General features: G+C 44.8%; 1 protein-coding gene across 6 annotated transcripts in view; it reads right to left on the minus strand.

Moving 5' to 3' along the window:
* BLM (BLM RecQ like helicase) overlaps positions 1-24496 on the minus strand; it is a 386095-nt gene that overhangs the window by 193687 nt on the left and 167912 nt on the right. For all 6 annotated transcript variants that reach the window (XM_069222975.1, XM_069222977.1, XM_069222973.1 and 3 more), the window contains 3 exons: positions 8671-9593; positions 7030-7340; positions 517-630 (listed from right to left, as the gene is read on the minus strand). In XM_069222975.1, coding sequence (XP_069079076.1) covers positions 517-630; positions 7030-7340; positions 8671-9593 — 1348 coding nt within the window. The remainder of the gene's footprint in view (positions 1-516; positions 631-7029; positions 7341-8670; positions 9594-24496) is intronic.

The following is a 24496-nucleotide window of genomic DNA, read 5'->3' on the forward strand; positions in this document are numbered from 1 at the left end:
AGCAGGGTAATACGTTCACATTTGTATATAATATAAAGTCCAACATTTGTTTCAAACAACTTTTTCCATAGCATGCCCCGCCGCCCATATCACATCACTATAGCCCCCCCCCCCACACCCACTCTCCCACAACCAAACTACTCGAGTCACAGTGATGGCCTATTTTTTACACCCTATACCACATTGTCCTAGCATTTCCACCTCTCCTCGATCACCCTAGTGCGCACACCCAGTTTTGTAAAAATTCCCCACAGTTACTTCTTGAGCCCCCTCATATGCTATTCATCTTTATACCATGACACAAACTTTATTTTACTGACACGTTAATGAAACCCACCTTCCTTTAACTTCCCTGTCCACCTCCCTGATTAACGGCAGACTCAGCTCTTTCTGGTTTGTCCACAGTCCCATCTTAGGAGAATATCCCCCGAGACCCACTCATCTCCGCCCCAAAATGAGACTCTTATATTCTTCAACTATCCTATGTACCTGTATCTCTGAAGACCCCAAGCTTACCTTCTCTGGAGTCACATACAGCAGTTTAATAATGGGATCTTTCTTGGACAACTGCATGTAAATGGTGCTAGCTTCCGAATCAGTTTTATCACCAGTCAAGTAAGTGGCTGGAATCTGCATAGTGGATAAGGAGAACAGAAGATGAAGAACAAGTGTGTCGAGTTAAAATAACAAACAAATCCACATGGTTCAAACAGCAGTTATGAGCAGGAGGGCACTGTAAGAAGCAAAACAAAACTGAACATTTACAGACTTCTATCTCTAGAACATGAACCTAGGATTCCTGCATAGCTGTTATTGGAAGCTTTCAAATCAACTCTGATACCTGGGCAGTCAAATTGGTCACATTAGTCAAATGTGCTGCAAATGCTTCATCTGCAGGGAAAACACATTGTTGTGTCACAACTAACCTAGATCCTATAAATCCAAATTAAAGAACGTCTTTAAGCTGAGTTTGTGTTGGTATTGACCATGCGGCTTCAGTTCATGGAAAACAATGAGGACAACAGTTTTTCAACGTAGAATACTAAAAGCACATTCAACAAAGTTTTAGAGATCTAAATCAGTGACAGCACTCAAATGAGCTTTGCCAATCTTGTAGTCATAACCCAAATAAATCATTTAAAAATTGGGGGCCATAGTTTACCAAGATGATGGGACAAACTCACTTTGAATGTAATTTTGTTGCACATCACAATAACATAATAGGCAGTTCCGCCACATGGCTGTAAATTCCTGGCATAAAGCTTCTGCCTAAAGGAATTAAAGGATACTTTTTCCACTGCATGAAGAGGAAGTAACTGGATCGTTCTGAATGACATTAAGGTGAAAATGGGTGTTGTTGATGGGTAAGTTGTTCCAGAGTGCAGGTGGTTGTAAGGAGAAACTTGACCTCCTCTCCTCTGCCCAAGAACTAGGATGTGAAAGAAGAGATCTTTAAGAGAGCAGCATACTGAAGGAAACGTACAAAATGATCTTGGTTCGTAGTAAAGGCATGGGAGTCCAGATAGGTCCCTTAGTGGTGAGGTCACTTGTGCCAAGTTTACAGATGTGTCTTAAAGAAACCATCTGCACTATTTGGAACTTCTCCAGTTAGTATTCTGGCAGGCTTGAGTAGACAGCAAACAAGCAAACAACTATCATCAGTTTATGGGGGAAGCAAATGTGTTTGCAGACTTGTGTGTTGATGTCCAGGACTGGCATGAGATTAAAAGTTTTCTGCTAAGGTCCCTGATGGGAAGCATGTATACAAAGATTAAAATAATGACAGAAAAACTCTTTAGAGTGGTCTCCAATTACATAACTTGCTTAAGGGACTATTTGAGTTTAAACTGTTTCTCCCTTCCTGTATACTCACTGACACCTACCCAACAGGGAGGAGGCTGGTGCATTCTGCACACAAACTAAATATTAAAAGCAAAAGATAATGATTTTCCTCCCTTTTGCACAGGCGCTCAGCCTCACCCATGCCATCAGATCAGCTTCACCTCATATCAATATGAAATAAAACTGGTACGCCAAAGTAGAAGAAGCAGTTTCACTTGTAAGCTCAACAAACGGGAGGACAGGCACTTCAGCACCACTGATGGCTGTCAATTCAAATTGTAGACCACTGAAGTTCACAAACTTTAGCAGCATGGAAGTCAAAACATGGTCATTGTCATGTTGCTTGTAGTTAAATGTGCTATCATGGAACCAAGAGGAGAAGAAATCATTTGGATCTAGAAGGCACTATGCATTAAATTAACCACCTTGTGGTTACTAGCACAGAGATAGTTCCGCTTTTTCAACTCCAACTAGACCCACAAATTCATTATTCATAATCCTGAAGATTTATTCCTTTCCAAATAACAGGGATGATTTTTTCCAAACTAGACATGTGAACAGGCTTCTGCTCTTGGGCTGCAGTTTATGGAAGCATCTCAAGTAAGAAACAGATTTGACCATGGCAAAATTAAAAATCACTTTTGGTAAAAACTTTGATTGAGTTCTAGGAATCACCTTGTCACTAAAAACGTTGTTAAGGAGTTAGCTGACTAGAATGCCTGAACCTTTTGCCCATATAACTAGTACCAAGAGGTCATTTTCCAAGAGAGATAATTTAGGTCACAGCTGAGCAGTGGTTTGAACAGTTCGCCCATTAGCTTTGTTAATAAACTGGTATGTTCTCATGATCATGCAGGAAAATAAATAAGAGAATTGCTGTAAGCTGTCCTCTCAACAAGTAATTATAATAAGGTGTAGCAAACATGGTTGTTCTACTATCTTTCTGTATATAATGAAGGCTACTTGTCTTAACTGTACAGATGGGGCCAGGGCCTACTGGTAAGGAAACACATTGACTGATGTAAGAACACTTGATGTAGTTTTTTCCCCAAGACCCATAATAGAAATCCCTATACTGACGTTGTTAAGGACCTGTTAAGATCATCTCACTGTTTTGGTAGTACCTTAGCAGCAATGCTGGGTTGCTCATCACCTCTTGTGGAGAGGATTTTATGTCAGCACCAAAGGCTAGGATTATGCATCAATTCTCCCTTGTTCATAACTCAGCAGCCTTAAAAAGCTATGAAAAGCATCCAATGGTAATTGAAACTACAATTCCCCAAACTGGAAATGATGTCATAACCATAGCATAGCCACCAATCTCCTGCAGCCGTCTAAATCATCTTATTCTTCTCTATGGGATTCCAGAATACTTGCTGCTACAACTCCCTAAAACTCACTTCTACAAACCAAAGAGCCCTCAACTAAAGCTATATTTGTTTTTTACAGGAATACGTCAGCTCGACTGAAGGAGGGTCCCAGTAAGAAAGAGGCCTTGCCAAAGGGTGCAGAGCGGGGGCACACTTATGCAGCAATGGAACAAAAGGTAATTAGAGGAAGGGGCCTCTGAGGGCTGGCTGAGCAGGCACAAGGGCACACCTAAGAGACACAAAGAGATTTAGAAAAGAGACTAAAGGCTGGTGTCAACCCAAGAGGGCCATTGGCACATCAAGCACTGAAGCTACACTAGTGGGAAGTCAGAAAAAAAAGTGGGTGTAGTGACGGTCCACTCTGTAGGAGGCTGGTTCCACCCTGTAGGAGGTTGGCTCAGTTTATGGTGTACACCTATGGTGTGGCACCCTATACTGAGTCCAGGAAACCCTTAGTGATAGTGAATAGGTGTCCAGATAGAAGCTCTCTAGGGGTAGCTGAGGCAAGCAGCTAAAGCTTATCCAGGAGGTATGTAAAGCATTTGCAATACCACAGTAGTCAGACAGTAACTTACAAGAAAGAGCCACACAGTGTTGCAAAAATAAAGGATAGTTTATACAGCACTACTATTAAACTGACATTTGTAGATCTCCCTCTGGAGATATTACATACAGTATACACATAAAATAAGCAACAGAAATATACAGGGTCCCAGGGCAGGGCCAAACCATATACTAATAAATTGGAATGTGAAATAGTGACTCCAGCCAAGGTAAGTGTGGTAGTTAGCTAGGGGTTGGGGCAGTTATGAACACCAGAGGTAAGTATAGTAAGTGGCCCGAGCAACCCAGTTGTCCCATAGACTAACACAGAGAGTAGTGGTTGGAGTTGGTGGAATTCAGATCCCTTCCCAGCGGACCCAGAGGAAACCAGCAGGCAAGAGGATGGATGGAGAGTGCCCCCACCCCAGGATACCGGGAAGAGAGGAGTACCTACACCAGGAAAGACTGTGGATGCCTCGGATTGTCAGCTGCTGTCATGACACGTGGACAGGGCTCGTGGAACCCAGGGACGGATTCCAGATGAGGAGGACCTGCAAAGGAAGGGGACAGAGTCCAGCACCCTTGGAGGTGCCCAGGTGGTGCAGGTGGCAATGCCCACCCTGCCAATGAAGATGACGTTTCTGCAAGTGGGTGGAAGAAGTCCAGCTGCGGGGTCCAGGAGCTACAGAAAATCACAGGATTCACCTACAAGCTGTTCCTTGCCGGATCACAGGAGGGTCAGTGACCAGCAAGGTCACCAGCAAGTACTGGCAAGTGCAAATAGGAGTAGCAGAAGGATTCGAAAGTTTTGGGGACCAGCAAGGTCCAGGAGACTCTACCCAGAAGGGGTAGTCAGAACTGGCCCTCTGCACACAGGAAGGCCAACAGAAGTTGATGGAGCCCTCACGAGTGACCCACAGGCGCTGGGACACAGGAAGTCACAAGGAGGCCTTACCAGCACTAAAAAACAGACGTCCAGTGTTGCAGGAGCCGCAGGACAAGGGCTGATCTTCATGTTGTAGAGTGCTGGAGGCCGGGGCTTCTTGGAGCCTCAAGATCTCCCAGAGGAAGAGTCAACAAGCCTTGGCAAGTGCAACAGTCGCAGTAGTCCAGTGGCACGAGCAGGGGACCACAGTCTCCCAACTTGGATAGAAGACAAGCAGGACCCAGAGGAGGCTAAAGACTCACCACCTGTGTTGCAGGATCTTCAGATGTCTGTGGACAGCAGACCCCCACCAGCCAGTCGACATAGTCTCAAGGAGCCTGCAGTTGCAGGGGAGTGACTCTCACTCCAAGGGAGATTCCTTTGGCTTCCTGGTGCAAACAGAGTCCTTGTGACCCTAGAGGATGCACAGCCTTGGATGTTGCAGAATTCTTGCAAGATCCAGGAGAAACAATGTTGCAATGGGTGCCTTCCCACCAGAAGCAGACTTGTTTGGTTCGAGTGAAGACCAGCAGGGATTTCAGAGGCCAGGAGCAGAAGACGTCTTGCAGACAGTTCCTTGTAGAGTCTTGCTTGATGAATCTGATGACCCACCAGTGAGGGAGCCCTTAAATATCTTTAAAAGGGGGTTGGTCACTCTCTGCAGTGACCCACCTATCAGAGGGGGCCGGAGACGTCATATACCTAGCCAGGGGCCTCTGCACATTTTATTTTCAAGATGGCAGATTCAAGTGGCTACCTGGCAGGGCTATGTGCACCTCACTAGGGAAGGAGCTGGACAGGGGGATGGTCACTCCTCTGTCCTGTGTGCAGTTTCGTGCCAGAGCGGGAACCAGGCGTTCCTGAACTGGTGCAAACCGGATTATGAAAGGAGGGCACCACATGTGCCCTTCAGAGCAGTTTGGTGACACTCAGACGGCACCCCACACCATAGACACCTAATACACAGGGAGAGGTGGTTACACCTCTCCCTTGCAGGAAATCTTTTGTTCTGCTCCTCTGGCATGAGCCTTGCTCACCAGCAAGAGGGAAGAGCAGTGTCTAGGGTCAGCAGCAGAGTGGGCTGGCAGCTGGACCCCGCAAGGCTGCACAGGCAGAACTGGGGAATCCCCTAGGGAACCCCAGAGTACATGGTATCATGCAACTAACACTGGAATCTGTGTAATTGCATGATTCCAACATGTTTGATACCAAACAGGCCTAGGTTTGGAGAAACCATTATGTAGTTGGACCACTTGTGTGGACCAGTGTTCACTACATACCTTAAGATGACTTCCCTGGACTTACAGAGTCCAGGAATTGGCCTGGAGTCTATAGAGGTACCCTACTCGTGCAGGGGTACCCTCACACTTATAAACATGCACCCTGCCCTTGGGCTGAAGGGCCTACCAGAGGGATGACTAATAACGTCTAAGTGCAGTGGCTAGATTTGGCAGTGAAAGTGTACATGCACCCTGTCATTCAGGCTGCAATGGCAGGCCCGCAGTCAGTTTGCATGGGCTCCCATGGGTAGCAGAATACATGCTGCAGCCCATAGGAGACCCCTGGTGCAACAATGCCCTGGGTACGTAGGTATCATACACTATGGACCTACAGTGGTGCACCAGTATGGCAATTTTGGGTGTGAAAATTTACCAACAACTACATTTAGGGGAAAGAGCACCGTTGTTGGGGTCCTGGTTCGCAGGATCTCAGTGAACTATAGTCCAAACACATTGACATCAGGCAAAAAGTGGCAGTTACTACGCCAGAAAGATGACACTTTTCTACACACCCAGACATTAATAACATGTTGAAAGTTTGATGTTTCATCCAGACTGGAAAAGGCCCACCAAAAGGGTGATGAAAAACAAGGTTGTTAGCACATTGATGATGGCAAAACAGGAAACAAAGGGCTAGGGTACATAATGGCACAAGGGAACACCAAGGAAAGAGAGTTTAATCCATAACATACCACCTTTCATTATAGATTTATTAATACTAAAATCAAACTGGTTATAGTAGCACTCTAATCATAACATAGCATAGCATATGCCTCTTCTGAATTTTGCTCTGGAGCCCTGATAAGAAACTGCTATTTAAATACTTAGCGTATAAAAACTATTGTTTCACAAAATACCCTTTTAAAGTATTTTATTGCATGTACTGCACAAAATGCATATGTGTCAATGACAGCATTTGCGCCATAATAGCAATAGCTACTGAAATAACATACTATTTCAAAGAAACAGGCCTGGCTTCACCCATAATCCCTGCCTTTCAACAACTCTGAAACAAACATTAGCAAGAAAATGGTGAAGTAAGTGTTCCATATGGCACAAGTAAACTTACATCAAATGAGGTCAGTTTCTGCACCTGATCGACAATCAGTGAACGCAAAGGGGAGATGATGATGCTCACACCAGGCGATACACAGGCTGGAAGCTGATAGCACAAGCTTTTGCCACCACCAGTTGGCATCAAGATAAAGCAGTCTTCACCACACAGAGATGCATTGATAGATTCAAGCTGATTCATCCGAAAACGATGCAGACCAAATTTCTTGTGAAATATCTTCATCATTTCTTTGGAATGGGGAAAGCTGAAGCCACGAAACCGCTCATGCGCAGGGTTGAGCAACGAAGACTTGTTCAGCAAGGAATCTATTGAAGATAAAAAGTCTCTCTAAAGCACACTTACAAATGTTCAGCATTTCATCAATTCCCTTTAATGATTATAGCCCCCAAAGTAGACATATTGTCAGGAAGCCCAAATCCCTCCAAGAGGCTGTGAAGGGAGAACTGTTAAAAGTTGTTAAACCGCCCACAGCATGGGAATATATGTGAAAAGAACTGAAGAATCTTAATAGCAGTCTGGGATCATTCTGTCAACATCCTCATGTAGTGCAATATCTGACACAGTATTAATGGAATAGAAGCCAGTGGATCAGTGTTGAATCCATGCAGGAACCAATGTTATACCGCTGAATGCAGAAAATGTGGGTCAGTATGGTCACCCCCATTTTGAAGTAATATGTATGAACAACCCATAACATTATGTCTAACTACTGCTGTGAGACAAGCACTGTTCCTGTAACAAGGCAAAACAGACTACTGTCCAAATCCTGCAGAAAGCACTGCAGTAAAACTGTATCTGGGATCAGACTGCAACCCCTGATGTGGGAATACAACCATTACTATAATAATGTACAGTATCGCTTATCATATCCGTTCCCCTGCTTCGGCATAGGAGCTAGTGTAATGCCAATATACCAAGATGCTCTGGATCATGGAGTAGATACCTCACTTACGTCACTTGCTGTGCCAATTTAGATTTCAGAGTTGGAACTCTAGTAACATGGCAACCTTTTTTCAGGCAACAAGATTCGCAAAGTCCAACACTGCTATATTTATTTGACTCTCTGGAATCATTATGAATCTAGAACTCTTGATTTTTGGCAATTTGCAAATTCTACTATCACTGTTGTTTGTAGCCATGCATTCTTTCAAATGAGCAGAAAGAGGGGGCATATGCTTCCTTGCCTGTACGAGTAATAAAGTCCCTTGCTGGCTATCTGCACAAGCTGCAATGTTTCATGAGCAAAGACCGGTACATTCCATTTGCAATGTGCCCTTCCTCCTCAAGTGTGATTTCTCAAAGACTTGTGAGTGTCACTATTCCACCAGAGGTCTGTGTATTATTCACCAAATTAAGCGTGTACTGTTCTTGGTGAAAAGATGTTTAATTGGGCACACCGGGTTACATTTTTGCACCAGCACAATCACATTTCTCATAAGCCAGATGGGCCATCCTACTGAAATGAATGGCCACAGCCAAATGGGATTCCTTTCTAGATATTTTTCACTAGCTATGAAACTATCTAATTTGTACAAGCCTATCTGAGGCATATCTGAGGACCCCTCATATACATTGCAACTTGACTTCATAACAGCCATTGAAAAAATTGCAAAGGAAGGCTTCTTAAGCCCTTACCTGTGACACCGGGGCTGCTCTTGTTGGTCTGTGAGAAGCTTGGCTTGTGAACAACAGAAAGAAGTCCTGGCCCATTCCCCTGGGTGGTTGAAAGGGTCATAGAGTTTTGCCAGGATGATTTCACAGTTTGTCCCTCACGCACAGCAGGAAAGACTGCTGCAGTAAGCTGTGAATTCACAGGTTTCTCTCGGGGAAGTTCAACCAATTGGACATCATCATCATCAAAACCATCAATTTCAAAATTATCAATATCAAAGTCTAGCTCTGCTGCTCTTGAAACATCCCTGGCTGCGATGTCAAGGTCAGAGTCTAGCTTGCTATGAACTTTAGAAGTAGTGCTTGTGGCAGCCAGACTATCTGGGAAGTTCCAACTGACTCTGTCCTCTTGACCAGTCTTTGGTGTGTAGCAAAGAGTGCTGGAAAGTGTTGGTCCCTTGGTGAGTGAGGATTCCTTCCCATTTGCCCTTGTGAAAGAAAGCATTGGCTTCACCGCCCCTTTGCTTCCCTGAAAAGTGAAAACAGAGCCCTTCCCTACGACTGGAACTAAAGGGTTCAGCGTTCTGTCGGTATTGGTATTTGCACCACAACTAGCATGGGCTTGAGAAATCTTTGTCAACTGAAATTTGTTAGTGTCATTGGACTCTGGAAGGGATCTCCTCCTCACAGGAGATGGAGGAGAAGGGGTAGGATAATCATGCGAGTAGTCATAAGGAGGGCTGTTTCCCAGAGGCTCATTCTCCCAGTCCAAGTTACTGGGACTTTGAGCAGACTGAAACGGAGGGGAAGGGGAGAGGCAGTGTTTTGAGATACTCTTGTTCCATTCTGAAGCAGTGTTCACACCCATGCCATTAACAACCCTATCAGGGCTGCTGACACCAGGATCATGCACATCCACTGTACAGCTCTCTCGCAATAGCTTCTTTCTGTAAAACAGATAGCATCACAAGATAAATAAATATATTAAATCCTTCCACATTCACAAGCTTTTCTAACAGAGGACGCATTTTGCATCTTTAAAATATTACATAAAATTATCTAAGGGTGTTTATAAAGAAAAACAGTTTTAAACTGTGCTCTCATAAACGAGCCGAAAACAGCACAAACATATTGTTTGCAAACCATAAGTGGTGGCAAGTATTACAGTAGTCTGGATTTTTCTGAAGAAACCCACATGACCATGCAAAATGCTGCTTAGTATAGAGGAAGCCCAATGTACGATCAACAAGACAGCTTAAGGCCCTTGGATAGACTTGAAGGATTATAGTACAATAAAGTATAAATGTACCACTTGGATGGAAAGATGGAAGTTTAATCATAATTCCCCTGAAAACGCCCATACAGAACCAACACAGTTCAAGACATGAAATGAGTGCCTAAGTGACACATTTATCATAGACGTATAATCATAGAATTACAATCCTAGATTAACTCAGACAACAACTAGGAAAACAATGCAAGGATTACTTACTTGTATCACTAAATGTTATTGGATCATCTTCAAATTAACCTCTTAGCTGCTGGGCCTTTCCCCCCCCCCCAGTGCTGAGCCCTTTTTTGGATATTTGGGGTAGTTCGCGCTTAGGCCTTCATATCTTTTTGTCCACATAAGCTATCCACGCCAAATTTGTGTCCTTTTTTTCCAACATCCTAGGGATTCTAATGATACCCAGAGTTTGTGGTTTTCCCTGGAGGAGACCAAGAAATTAGCCAAAATACAGTGAAAATTTCGTTTTTTTTAAAATAAATGGGAAAAAAGGGCTGCCGAAGAAGGCTTGTGTTTTTTTCCCGAAAATGGCATCAACAAAGGGTTTCTGGAGCTAAAATCACCATCTTCCCACCTTTCAGGAACGGGCAGACTTGAATCAGAAAACCACATTTTTCAACACAATTTTGGCATTTTACTGGGACATACCCCATTTTTACTATTTTTGGTGCTTTCAGCCTCCTTCCAGTTAGTGACAGGAATGGGTGTGAAACCAATGCTGGATCCCGGAAAGCTAAACATTTCTGAAAAGTAGACAAAATTCTGAATTCAGCAAGGGGTCATTTGTGTAGATCCTACAAGGTTTTCCTACAGAAAATAACAGCTGAAATAAAAAAATATTGAAAGTGAGCTGAAAAAAACAGCCATTTTTCTCCATGTTTTACTCTGTAACTTTTTACTGCAATGTCAGATTTTTTAAAGCAATATACCGTTACGTGTGCTGGACTCTTCCGGTTGCGAGGATATATAGGGCTTGTAGGTTCATCAAAATCCCTAGGTACCCAGAGCCAATAAATGAGGTGCACCTTGCAATGGGTTTTCATTCTATACCGGGTATACAGCAATTAATTTGCTGAAATATAAAGAGTGAAAAATAGGTATCAAGAAAACCTTTGTATTTCCAAAATAAGCATAAGATAAGGTGTTGAGAAGCAGTGGTTATTTGCACATCTCTGAACTCCGGGGTGTCCATACTAGCATGTGAATTACAGGCCATTTCTCAAATAGACGTCTTTTTTACACACTCTCTTACATTTGGAAGGAAAAAACGTAGAAAAACACAAGGGGCAATAACACTTGTTTTGCTATTCTGTGTTCCGATAAAAATGGTATCTCACTTGCGTGGGTAGGCCTAATGCTCGGGACAGGAAACGCAACATGGACACATCACATTTTTACCTTGAAAACTGACGTGTTTTTTGCAAAGTGCCTAGCTGTAGATTTTGGCCTCTAGCTCAGCCGGCACCTAGGGAAACCTAGCAAACCTTGGCATTTTTGAAAACTAGACACCTAGGGGAATCCAAGATGGGGTGACTTGTGGGGCTCTGGCCAGGTTCTGTTACCCAGAATCGTTGCAAACCTCAAAATTTGGCTAAAAAAACGCATTTTCCTCACATTTCGGTGACAGAAAGTTCTGGTATCTGAGAGGAGCCACATATTTCCTTCCACCCAGCGTTCCCCCAAGTCTCCTGATAAAATTGATACCTCACTTGTGTGGGTAGGCCTAGCGCCTGCGACAGGAAATGCCCCAAAACACAACGTGGACACATCCCATTTTTTTTTACAGAAAACAGAGGTGTTTTTTGCAAAGTGCCTACCTGTAGATTTTGGCCTCTAGCTGAGCCAGCACCTAGAGAAACCTACCAAACCTGTGCATTTGTGAAAACTAGAGACCTAGGGGAATCCAAGATGGGGTGACTTGTGGGGCTCTGACCAGGTTCTGTTACCCAGAATCCTTTGCAAACCTCAAAATGTGGCTAAAAAAACACATTTTCCTCACATTTCGTTGTGACAGAAAGTTCTGGAATCTGAGAGGAGCCACAAATTTCCTTCCACGCAGCGTTCCCACAAGTCTCCAGATAAAATTGATACCTCACTTGTGTGGGTAGGCCTAGCGCCCGCGACAGGAAATGCCCCAAAACACAACGTGGACACATCCTATTTTTTGACAGAAAACAGAGGTGTTTTTTGCAAAGTGCCTACCTGTAGATTTTGGCCTCTAGCTCAGCCGGCACCTAGGGCAACCTACCAAACCTGTGCATTTTTTAAAACTAGAGACCTAGGGGAATCCAAGATGGGGTGACTTGTGGGGCTCTGACCAGGTTCTGTTACCCAGAATCCTTTGCAAACCTCAAAATGTGGCTAAAAAAACACTTTTTCCTCACATTTCTGTGACAGAAAGTTCTGGAATCTGAGAGGACCCACAAATTTCCTTCCACCCAGCGTTCCCCCAAGTCTCCCGATAAAAATTGTACCTCACTTGTGTAGGTAGGCCTGGTGCCAGCGACAGGAATAGATCACACAACGGTCGATGTTGGTCCTTACATGAGGCAGCAGCTGACCCTGGGGTGATCCATTCCTGACGCAGGCACTAGGTGTAGGCACTCAAGTGGGGTATTGTTTTTATCAGGACAGGTGAGGAATCACTGGGTGGTAGGAATTTTGTGGATCCCAGCATATTCCTGTAGTTTGTGTGACAGAAATGCGAGAAAAATAGAGTTTTTATTCAACATTTCAGCTTTGCAGGGTATTCTGGGTAAGAAAACTTTGGGGAATCCACACAAGTCACACCTCTGTGGACTCCCCCGAATGTCTAGTTTCCAGAAATGTTTGGGTTTAGTGTGTTTCTCTACATGGCCGCCGAATCCAGGCTCCAAAACACAGGTGCCTGCCTTACAAAAACAGTTTGTTTTGTGATAGATAATTTTGATGTCTCCACAATACGATTTGGGCGGTGGAATTTGGGGCTGAACTAAATTCGGGAGCTCCCAATAGAGCACTCTCTCTCTCTGCTTGCCGCCGCATTCACCTGCTCTCTGGGTTGGGCTAACCCACTATTACCCCGTTACACAGACTGTGCTTGCGAAGGGACAGCAGGACTGTCCTCATCACCTCCCTCATAATTTACTGGAAGAGGAGTTATCGAATGGGACTCCTCCGACTGAAAAATCACTCCCAAAGTCTGCGCCATTGTCCTATCCCTCAGATGCTGTCTCAGTATCTGATGTCTCAGTCTCTGATCCTATGTCAGAGCTGTCCTCTATAACCCGAGTGACGGCAGCCGTCATCCATCAAGATGCCATCTCTGCTACTGGCTAAACTGTTGCTCTAAAACACTAGCCTACGTAGACAGCCACAAAATCAATGGTGTGTGTGTGAGATACGTGCAACAGTAGAGGCCACCTTACCTGCGCTTCTTCCCTCAATCAGCACGTTCTTTCAAGACACTCAAAAAACACCTTGTCACATACCATTCGTCACAGTCTTTAGCACCTCCTGCACCCAGTCCAACAATCATTATTGGTGCTCCCACTCCCTCCTCCTCGGATTCCCTCATTACCACCCAGCAAAAGTGCCCTTCATCTCTCCATAGCCGCCCTCCACCCCGCACATACATTTCATTTGTATTATAGCGCAGGTAATGGCTGACTTTACTAATGTACTCAGCTATTTACATAAAACACAGATTTGCTCTTTGAAGTAGGCATATAAACCTTCTGCGCTTCTTTATGGCACTAAAACTGCCACTAGACAAAAGTCTGACCCTTTTGTAGCAGAAACATAATCACAATACTTACTTGACTTTTTTATTGCTGCCTAAAAGCTACAGTTGAAATGCGTCAGTTGAAGTATGTGCATTGCTTTGAAGACGCAAGCTGCAACTGCAAGACAACTGGTGGCAAATATAAATATATATATATATACATATATATAGACATATATAGATCACTTTTATATGTGGGTCTGGTTTTCCTGGGGGCCGATCGCAGCCCCCGGGGGAAAAAAATAAATAAATATATTATAATTATATGTATGAACAGAAGAACAGAGATTATGAGGCCCAACTCCAGTGCTGCATAGCATTTTATTCCATCAATGATGTTCTTCTGTTCGTTGATTTATGGGTTGCTCCGTACACATATGATGAGGCCGCCCTGCAGAGTTGGGGGCTCCCTTTTTCTGAGGTTATTTTTGGAATATATATATATATATATATAAAAATATATATATATATATAATATTATCTTATATATATATAGATCTATCTCTCTCTCTCTCTCTCTCTCTATATATATATATATATATATATATATATATATATATATATATATATATATATATATAGATCTATCATATAGATCTATTTTTTTTTTTAGTAGTTGTATGGTTTCCTTGGGGGCCAAAATGTCCCCCAGGGAAACCCTACAACAACTAAAAAAAATATTGCCCCCACAGGGGGGGGGGGGTCGCCCTGTCCATTTCTTTTTATATATTTAAAAAAAAAAAAAAAATTTAGCCCCTGGGGGAGCGTAATCGCGAGCGATAACCCCCCCACCCCCCCAGGGGACACCTACCTTTTTGCAAAAAAAAATATGCCCCTGGGGAGCGTTTTCTGAGGGGACCCCCCCCCCCCAAGTGAAATCCCTGGTGTCTAGTGGTGTTTCCTGGCCCCCGATCGCAGCTATCGGGGGCCAGGAAACACTTTCAGGAAGGCCTCGTAAGAAAGGGGAGAGTCTCCCCTTTCTTACGAGGCCTTCCCGAACGTGGGGAAGGCCGTTTGGGGCCGTTGTCCCCATCGGAGCAGGAAGCAGCCACAAGGCTGCTTCCTGCTCCGATGGGGAAATCCAGGCGGGTGGAAGCACGGAAAAGCTTCCGTGTCTCCCAGGGTTTAAAAAAAAAAAAAAATCTTCGGGTGCAACGCACCCGAGGATTTATTAACCCCCTCCCCGGTGTCGGCCACTGGTCGTGACCCGCACCAGGGAGGTAGTGCGGGCGTCGGCCACTGGCCGACACCCGCACCCAAAGGGTTAACATGCTAATTGGTTTTTGGACACTAGTTGAAGGAAACTTGCACAATTTTAATGTAATTGCCTAAAGTTTGTTTAGCTTTTCTTTTTCAATGCGTGGTAGTAAAATGAATGAATCTGGAGAGGCAACATACGATTACCCACAATGTATATAAGTCTGTTGAATGCAGTTCCCAATAGGCACTTCAAGTATCTACCTCTAATTGGTAAAACAAGCACAGTTGTCATGGACATAGAAAGGAGAAGATCTTCATAAATGCAGAATGCCACATCATCTGAACGTACGTTTTCAGGAAAAGAACAGGAAGCATAACAACTATTTGCAAAATTATTCTTAAGGGAATCGCCATCTGAGAGAATGGAGGAGAAAGTCCAAAATATGAAGATTACTTTTGTGGTCAAGAAGGTCTACTGATGTAAAATAATGTTAATTATACCAGATGCAGCTCTCATGCATTACTATATCAAGTGCCACAATCATGGCACCTGCCAGATCATTCTGCAGTCCCTGAAGCAACAATGGAATCTAGAACACCTGCATATTAATTGGTTAGAAATATCATATTGGGCACACCCGGAGAAGACTTGAGAATGTTCCCACCCTAGGGTGCATAAAATGAGAAAATGAGCCTCCAAGCAAAACAGATGACCCCAATGGATTCCCTTAGCAAAGAAGCTATTTAGTAAATAAGAGAAGCAAAACACTGTTGAGACTCAAAATGATAGGAAATTAATCAATATCTGTTTAATAATGGAAGAGAGCCACAAAGTTCAAAACACCGTCAACAGAGAGGCAATGCTTGTTTATTTTATAACAAGGTAATTAAGTACAAAGAAAAGTAATGAGAACACACAGGTGCTGCAAAATGGTGAAAGTGTGACTGAGGTGTGCTTTTAGGGTAACAACCTCATTTCATGCCATTGCAGACACAGTTCCCAGTCCTGGGTGTTTGTGTGTTAGCTTAATGTTGCAGTCTTGGTTTGCTTGCCCCGGTTAATTAGAATGACCACCTGATAGCAATGATTTGTTGGTGTAAATTTCAGGACTGGAAGCAGTGTTTGTGAGGTGGCATCCTAAGTGCTTTAAAAATACATAATATGCAGTCATAATGATATAGAAATAACATGCTGGAAAGGTTTAAGCGACAATGGATGTGTACATTCTGAACATCAAAGAAATGTGGTTCAGCCAAACGTGCACTTGAACTATCAATACACTTCAAATACAAGCCAAAAGTCTCCTTTGTCAATGAACAATCGCATTAGGTAACTTAAGTGGGGTCCCGTCGACGGCATTGTCAAAATACACTTAAATTAGCTATCCTACGAGGACAAGCTCAAAGCTTAACAAAATCAGTAGGAAAATAGTTAATGAATTCCATGCCATGAAAGATCTCTTCAAATTATCTCCGTCATCGCACCCCAACTACGGATGATCATCAACAGCTCCTTCGAGTCCGCCACCTTCCTGGAGAGCTGGAAACACGCCGAGATCAACGCCCTCCTCAAAAAACCCAAGGCGGACCCAAAGGACCTTAAGAACTTCCAGCCTATCTCCCTGCTCCTCTTCCCGGCAAATGTTGTCAAGAAGGCTGTCAACAGACAACTAACCTGCTTCCTCGAGGAGAACCGCACCCTGGACCCTTCCCAATCTGGATTCCGCAGCAACCACAGCACTGAAACCCCCCTCATCGCCGCCACCGACATGAGAACCATACTGGACAGCGGCGAAACCGCGGCCCTGATCCTCCTGGACCTCTCAGTCGCGGTACCGTCTGCCACCACACCCTATGCTCACGCCTCAGCAATGCTGGAATCTGCGACAGAGCCCTGGACTGGGTCACCTCCTTTCTCACTGGCAGAACCCAGAGAGTCCCCCTCCCCCATTCTGCCCAGAGGCCACCAAAATCATCTGCAGCGTACCCCGGGGTTCGTCCCTCAGCCCGACCCTCTTCAACACCTACATGGCCCCGCTCGCTAACATCACCCAATCCCACAACCTCAACATCAAAATCATCTCATACGCCGACAACACCCAGCTGATCCTCTCCCTCACCAATGACTCCGCCGAGACCTACCTCCACGAAAGAATGTAGGCCATCGCCGAATGGATGAAGAGCAGCTGCCTCAAACTCAATTCCAACAAGACGGAAGTCCTCATCTTCGGCTCCACCTCCTCCGCATGGGATGACTCCAGGTGGCCTGCCACTCTCGGAACCACTCTGACTCCCACCGACCATGCACGCAACCTAGGATTCATCTTGGACCCCTCACTATCCTTGACCCAGCAAGTCAATGCCATCTCCTCCTCCTGCTTCAACACCCTCCGCATGCTCTGAAAGATCTACAAATGGATACCCACCAAAACCAGAACAGTTACCCAAGCCCTCGTAAGCAGCGAGCTGGACTACGGCAATGTCCTCTACGCAGGAACCACGGCCAAACTCCAGAAGAGGCTGCAACGCATCCAGAACGCCTCTGTAGTCCTCATCCTGGACATCCACTGCCACATCAGACCACCTGAAAAACCTGCACTTGCTCCCAGTCAACGAGAGAATCACCTTCAAACTCCTCACCCATGCTCACAAAGCACTGCACAACACCAGACCAGAATCCCTCAACAGACTCTCCTTCTACACCCCGACCCGGCATCTCCGCTCCACCGACCTTGCAACCTTCCCACGCGTCCGCAGAACTACAACCGGCAGTAGATCATTCTTGCACTGCGCTGCCAAAACATGGAACACTCTTCCCACTCACCTGCGACAGACCAAAGTCCTCCTTACCTTCAGGAAACTTCTCAAGACCTGGCTGTTCAAGCAGTAGCGGCGCCTCGACCCCCCGCCCCCCTTCTCCCTCCTCAGCGCCTTGAGAACCTCACGGGTGAGTGGTGCGCTTTACAAATTCCTGATTGATTGATTGAAATTATCAGTGAGCACTAAATTCATGTCAGTAGCCCCTGCAGCATTGAAGTATAATCAAGCAGCGGGGCATCATCTTGAAAGACACAATGCTGCACAGAGGAAGGTAGATTCCAGCCTCTAGTGTGATCAGCACTGCCTCATGAGGGACCAGTTCTGCTGTATGGGTGGAAGTGACAACTTTTAATTCTTACTGCTGAAAGTGAATGATATAAAGAAGCTAGGACTCCGAGTCACCAAATGACAAACATTTGTTGTGCAGACCACTCTCTATGGAGACCAACAGCTGCCACTGCTACGCAATTGGTAATGAAATGCAGCAAAGTCCTGAGGTTGAAAGGTCAAATACTGCACTCTCTCAGTACAGTTGACCATGAACTACGGATTCGCTCCCAATTGCAGAGCAATTTTTCATAAAGCGGGCAGAAAGTCACTTAAGCTTTGCAGTCTACCCTGCCTTTGTGAGAACAAAACTTGCACAGGGACAGGCAGGCTGACGCTTTGAATATGTGTTTTTCTTTGCTGTACAGAAGTAATGTTGAAAAGGCAATTGCCAGGAGCAATGCCTAGCTAGCTGAGCTCTGGGCAAAGGAAAAACACTGGCAGTAGGCCCAACTCTGAAAAGACCTGTCAAACATTTAACTCTAAAATTAAAATAGACTGCCATGGGCCTGTACCTCAAACTAGTAATACATTTAGCAGAATAATAGTGTAATTGGCGCTTGAACAGAAAATACAGACAGAAGATATCATGAACGTGAACTTTAGTCCAAGACAGCAACCTGCCGCATAAATGAACAGGAGGTAACGGACACTTTCAGAACCTTCACTAGTGAATGCAGCTGAAATATCCGAGAACCCAGGATCCAGAACACTAACACAAGTGCTAAAACAATACTGTAATACCTGCTATTTTTCCAAAACACATTAGCATCCAACAGCATACACTACAACATAGAAGAAAGTACAAAGGTATAATCACATTTCATATTATTATTCGTACAGTAAGTTAAAATTCACAAGCCTTTCAGATTTTCTAAAGTCTCCCGCTGCCTCAGACTCTTTCGCTACAGTATCTAGATCAGAACAGGTCTCTCAGCGGAACCATAACAACCTTTTGCCCTTTCCCTTAATTCACCCTATTAAACGTTGACCCTCAAGATTCGATCAGCTAAGCCCATTCACTCGAACAGCTTTCCCATTCGTTTTAACAACCATTATAGGGCGTTATGCATTCCTAACCTTAAATGATAAAACACCCGTCATTGGGTCTATATGCCATCCACCTTTCACAGCCTCTTCATCATCCATACAATGCCTTGTCCACAGAACATGATCCTCTACCAGCCTATTCATGCGTTGTTCAAGGCTATTTTCTGAAGGTAATAAAATGATACTTTGTGGGATTTAAAACCACATTACTCAAGAGAACTGTATTTCCCTAGATGCGAATTCCGGTCTGTTGGTTGCTTTTGTCTTTGGCTCTGACAAAAACCGGACCTTAGCCCATTTGCTATTTTACTACATATGCACTAAAATATTGAATGACTTCACATAATCCACATGAACGATTGCCCAAAGTCTTTTCAGCAACTAAACTGGTTGCAGTGGAGTAACATGTTTAAGGAGCTAATTAATGAACATACAAGTCAAGGCCACTTTCACAATCTCAAACTTCCATGCCTGGCCAGGAGAATTTACTAAAAATCTTTTGTTTAATAAACATATGCCCAAGGTAGTGTGCGTAAGAAACGCAACGCGACGGAAGCAACGGAGCTGGGAGGTGCGGTCGGCTCACGCGAGTCCTCCCAGCCCTCCTCGACTCTCAGCCCCTTGGCCCTCCGCTGGGGCACCACACCGCGGCCGCTTGACGCCTGGGCCCCTTCGGCGTCAGCAGTTGTGAGGTAGCGAGACAGGGGTGAGGCAGCAAAGCGGCCGCAGCGCTTACGGCCGTTTCGACCTCCCAACCCATCTCTGATCCTCCGGCCCCCTCTGGCTCCCCGGTGCTGTTGGGGGCGTCCAGAATATCTGATGGATTGCAGCAAGGCGGCTTGGCTCGGCTCCCGGGCTCACTGATTCCCCAAGTTGGTGAAGCCAGAGCCTGGAGCCCGAGTCCTGGGTGTACTGGGTGCAGAGGCTCAGCGGCCCAGAAGGGCGGAGTGGTGAAGCAGCCAGTCTGTGAGTCGGTGAAGAGGCCTGGTGGTGCTTACTGTGACACTGCTGGAATAACGAAGAGAGGGAGGACCAGGCAGATCCGGGAGCCTCTGGAACCCGTGGGGGCCCATGGCACAGCGCGGTGCAGGAGCAGCCATCCAGAGAATCCAGGGAGATCAGAGAACCCAGTGATCTTAATGAACTAGTCTGGAGGGTTCTAGAAAACCACGGAAGGCACGTGAAGGAACTAAGAGTGGGTCAGGAGCTAGGTCAAACAGCGCAAGCAGCAAAACCGAGTGGAAACTGGAGGGGAGTATGAACGTGGCACCAAGGTACTGAACGTGGAAAGAGGTACGGCGGTGTGATGTGTATAAAAAAGGGGGTGGGGGGACGACTTCAACATTAAGAACTGATTTCTCAAACCTCCTTAGTACTATCACAAACTGTCATAGTCCATAGCGATACCAGCTATCCTCTAGCTCCGCCACTGTGACCGTCGCGGCCACCTGAATCAGTATGAAGAGCTGCATTAGACCTGCACTAAGATCTCCATCACGCTGATGCCCTCCAGCTCTGCATTATACAGCTCACAGTCCAGTTTGTGTTTCGGCTTGGGCACAACTGGGCTGCCATTGTCAAAGATAATCGCAACGCCTGCCTGACGCGTACTCCAGCAATTGGAGAATACTCCAGATTAAAGTTAAACACTACTGGAGACGATCTAGAGAACAATCTTACCTAAGGACTTCCTATATATCTGAAGGGTCCCCAGAGCGGATCATGCGCCTGCGTGGCAGACAGACTATCAGATAGACTGATCAACCAGGAGAAGGAGAAGGAGTATGCGGTCAGGCAAAGCCCAAAATATTGCCACTAATCAACCCTTGAACCAAACAATAAGGAAAAGGAAAAGAAAACATTCATTGGAAGAAGCAATGGTTAAAAGGAGAGCGAGTATGGATTTAGATCGCCTCAGCCCACGCAAGGGGCAGGTCCCAATCAACAAAACCAGCAGGAGTCCGGCTGAGCAAAGAACTAACATGGAAAAAATGAGCTAGGGAGAACCAGAGAATTGGGAAACGGGGACCATCCTGGAAGAGGAAGCTAGCCATGCTGCCCCACTCAATCACCGTAACATAACTATTTTTCTGTTGCAAACATCTATGGTGAAGGTAGGAGTACCCCGTGGGCAGCAATCCAACAAAACCAGGGGGCGACAAACCATTTATACGAACCCTGCAAACCGAAGGGAGCCCTGGAAAGGAGGCCAGGGAAGAGCTACCCCCCCCGTTCCTCTTTCACTAACAGTTGTCATCATGGACAGACAGATTTCGACGGGAGAAGCAGCACTCATCGCCCCTATAGCCTCAGCAGCGCCAACTGTCTTAGGCCTTACCAATCACTGTTGGATGTCTAGCCCAGCTAATCTATCCATTCCGGACTCAGAGATAGTAGCAACCGCGGAAACCCTAGAACAAGACTCCCAGCAAGTTAGTTTAATGTGTCTCAGTTCCAAACTCCACTCCTTCCCGGCATATGGACATGAAGGAGAGGAGCAGGAGAACTGGGATCCAAAATATGGCACCACAAACAGGTTGGCGGAGGAAAAGAAAATGACAACTTCACAGAACGAAGCCTTCAAAGCAAATATAAATAAATGAAGGAGCTTTAAGAAGGGACCAAAAGGGCAATTTACAATCACAATCCTCAGCGGTAATCAATGCGAATGAAATGTGGGCCGCAATCCTTAATTCAATGCGGGCAACAGTTATGGCGCTTACAGTTTCATTCAAATAAAATGGCCATTCAGGTAGATCTGCTAAATACTCTGGCGGTATTTGTCTCTGGAATAGACAATAAATTGGAAGAATTAAATGCCCTGATAACAAGGGCTCAAACCAAACAAACCAATGAGTTTTATATCTGTTCTTGTAAAGAGGCAGTAGACAAATTATCCCAACTTCCATTAATCCTGGAAGGAATCTTAAAAGAAGTCCGCACTGCACAAAATGAGGAACACACACAATTCAATCCTCTTGCTACCCTGTTAACATTACCACCCCCTGTGCAGGAAGTAGAGGTTAGGCCTAATTCCCCACAAGTGATATCATCTTCGTTCATAGCGGATAAAAGGGATTCAGCAGACAGTATTATCACAGTAAGCCCTAGTATGGAAACCACAGAGACATTGGTTCTCTCCAAAGTTGCTAGCAACATCAGGATATTGGAGGACCACAAACCTCGGATTCTATCAAAAAGAGAACGTAAACGTGCAAGAAAGGGTAGGAAGTTGGAATAGTCCCATCATTTAACCACAATAAATCAACTGAAATTACTCCTACAGAATCAAGCAAGGAGAGTATAATCTTAAGTGGAAGGCAAAATAAGAACACCGTTACCTATGGAAATGCAAGTGTTGACGTAAACGCAGAAGTAAAGAAACCTCTCGACCCAGCAACTGCTACTAGACCTATAGCAAGTGGTAACCACATGTATGAAAGGGTAAGCCCCTTAAGGGTCAGCAGAGTGCAAAATTAAAAAACAACATGCCAGGTGACTTAGCCAACTATCACAGGCTGATGTAAGCAGCAAGAGTAATAAACAATGTACTAGACAGAGTGAAACCAGCCATGCAAAACAGAATCAGCATTTGGAGCAAGATTGGTCCATTCAAATTCATATGAATAGCTATAAATTGAACTATGACCTGCTCTGGATTCAGGAATTCATTTCAAGGTCCCCTACAGATGTTCTTAACCGCTCCACGGTTTTAAAACTTATAAAAGCACTTCCAGACCTTCAACATGTGTCTATGGCAGACATTGCCGCTATAAAATTTATCCAAGCAAAAGGTAACCAGCTTACTGATCCAACGCTTGTTGTTTTTTGAGCACCGGACCTCCCCAAACTGATTATGGAGAGGAAGGACTTGCTGAAAGCGTGAGGTATTGAGGTGGTCATCTATCGAGGCGAGAGATACCCGTCCCCGCTATTAGAATTTCAACACACGAAAATACCCAAGGACGTATTCTCACTTTTGCATGGAGCACAGGATGACACCCATCCCAGGATAGCCACTGAAGAACCGACCAACGAAATAAAAGGAGCTCTGTCCACCTTGAGAGTTAAAATATGGAAGGAAGAAGGGAGGAAGAGACTAGTATCAAGTTGGAAATCTCAGTCTGACTGGAAATGGTTACCTCTGGCATTATCCACAGGAGCGACTGGTAAAAAGTGAACAATGAAGGAAAAATCAACACAAAGGGCATTAAACAGCTCCTCATGGAACACAGGTGGTCTACTGGCAAAAACGGAAGATCCAGCAGTAATCCAATTCTTTAGTTCATTTGATATTATACTTCTGCAGGAGTCCTGGTCTAGGGAATCAATACCATTAATTGGTTTAACAGAATATGCTAAACCAGCCACAAAAACTAGTATATCTGGCAGGGCAAAGGGAGTCCTAACGATCTACATCAGCACAAGCTTTCTTGCGAAGATCACAGACCTCAAGGAGGATGGCTTACCATTTCAATTAGTGAGGCTTGATGGATGGGGAAAAACACTCAGGAACCTTTGATTTTAGTCAATTTATATGTTAATCCAAAAAAGAAAACACTTGAAGCTAAGAGATATATTAAACCACATGGTAAAAATTAAAAGCACAGCACAGTCCGCATATTGGCTAATCTCGGGTGATTTCAATCTTTTCCTATTTCATAATCCAGGCAAAGACCATATTGAAACAGTAGCAACAGTACCCGGTCAAACTCTCCCTATTAAGTGTAAGAAAGATAATTTAGGGGAGAAGTTTATTCGCACCTGTGAATCTGCAGGCCTTTTCATGTTAAATGGCCGGAAGCCGGGCGATATCCTGCCTGCATGGACAAGATCTTTCGGGAAAACGGTCTCCTACTTAGATTACACGTTGGAAAATCCTGCACTGTATACATTAGTGACTGATTTTAGAATCTTGGACCGTGTGGAAAGTGTCCACAAGCCGCAGAAAATTCAGATTCAATCTTCACCACATAAGCCAGAGAGAGTGGCTCTTATGAAAGGGGTGATCGGCACGGAAAATCTAAAGCGACTGAAATGGTCATCCAATAACATAGAAAGGCAAGCAGAAGCGGCTCTATTGAAGCTAGAATCTATGGCTGTGGACTTCGCAAATTTGACAACAGTTTGGGAGAATTTCACTGTTGATGTCTTAAACCAGGATTCCTCAGGAAATGCAAGAAAAGGACTATAATTGAAGTATCATAGCTACCTACATAAACCACAGCCAGTTCATAGGAGGAAAGCAGAAGTAGGCAAACTGCTAAGACTACGCAAATTTCCAGGAAATCAACCGTTATTGAACACCCTGCGAGAGCAAAGGAAAATGCTCAAAAGGGAATTGTGGTACTTTAAAAAACAGCAGCAGGAGATACTTTGGGCCAAGCTACACTATGCATCTA

Source organism: Pleurodeles waltl, chromosome 3_1 (assembly GCF_031143425.1).
Source record: "Pleurodeles waltl isolate 20211129_DDA chromosome 3_1, aPleWal1.hap1.20221129, whole genome shotgun sequence".
Classification (NCBI taxonomy): domain Eukaryota; kingdom Metazoa; phylum Chordata; class Amphibia; order Caudata; family Salamandridae; genus Pleurodeles; species Pleurodeles waltl.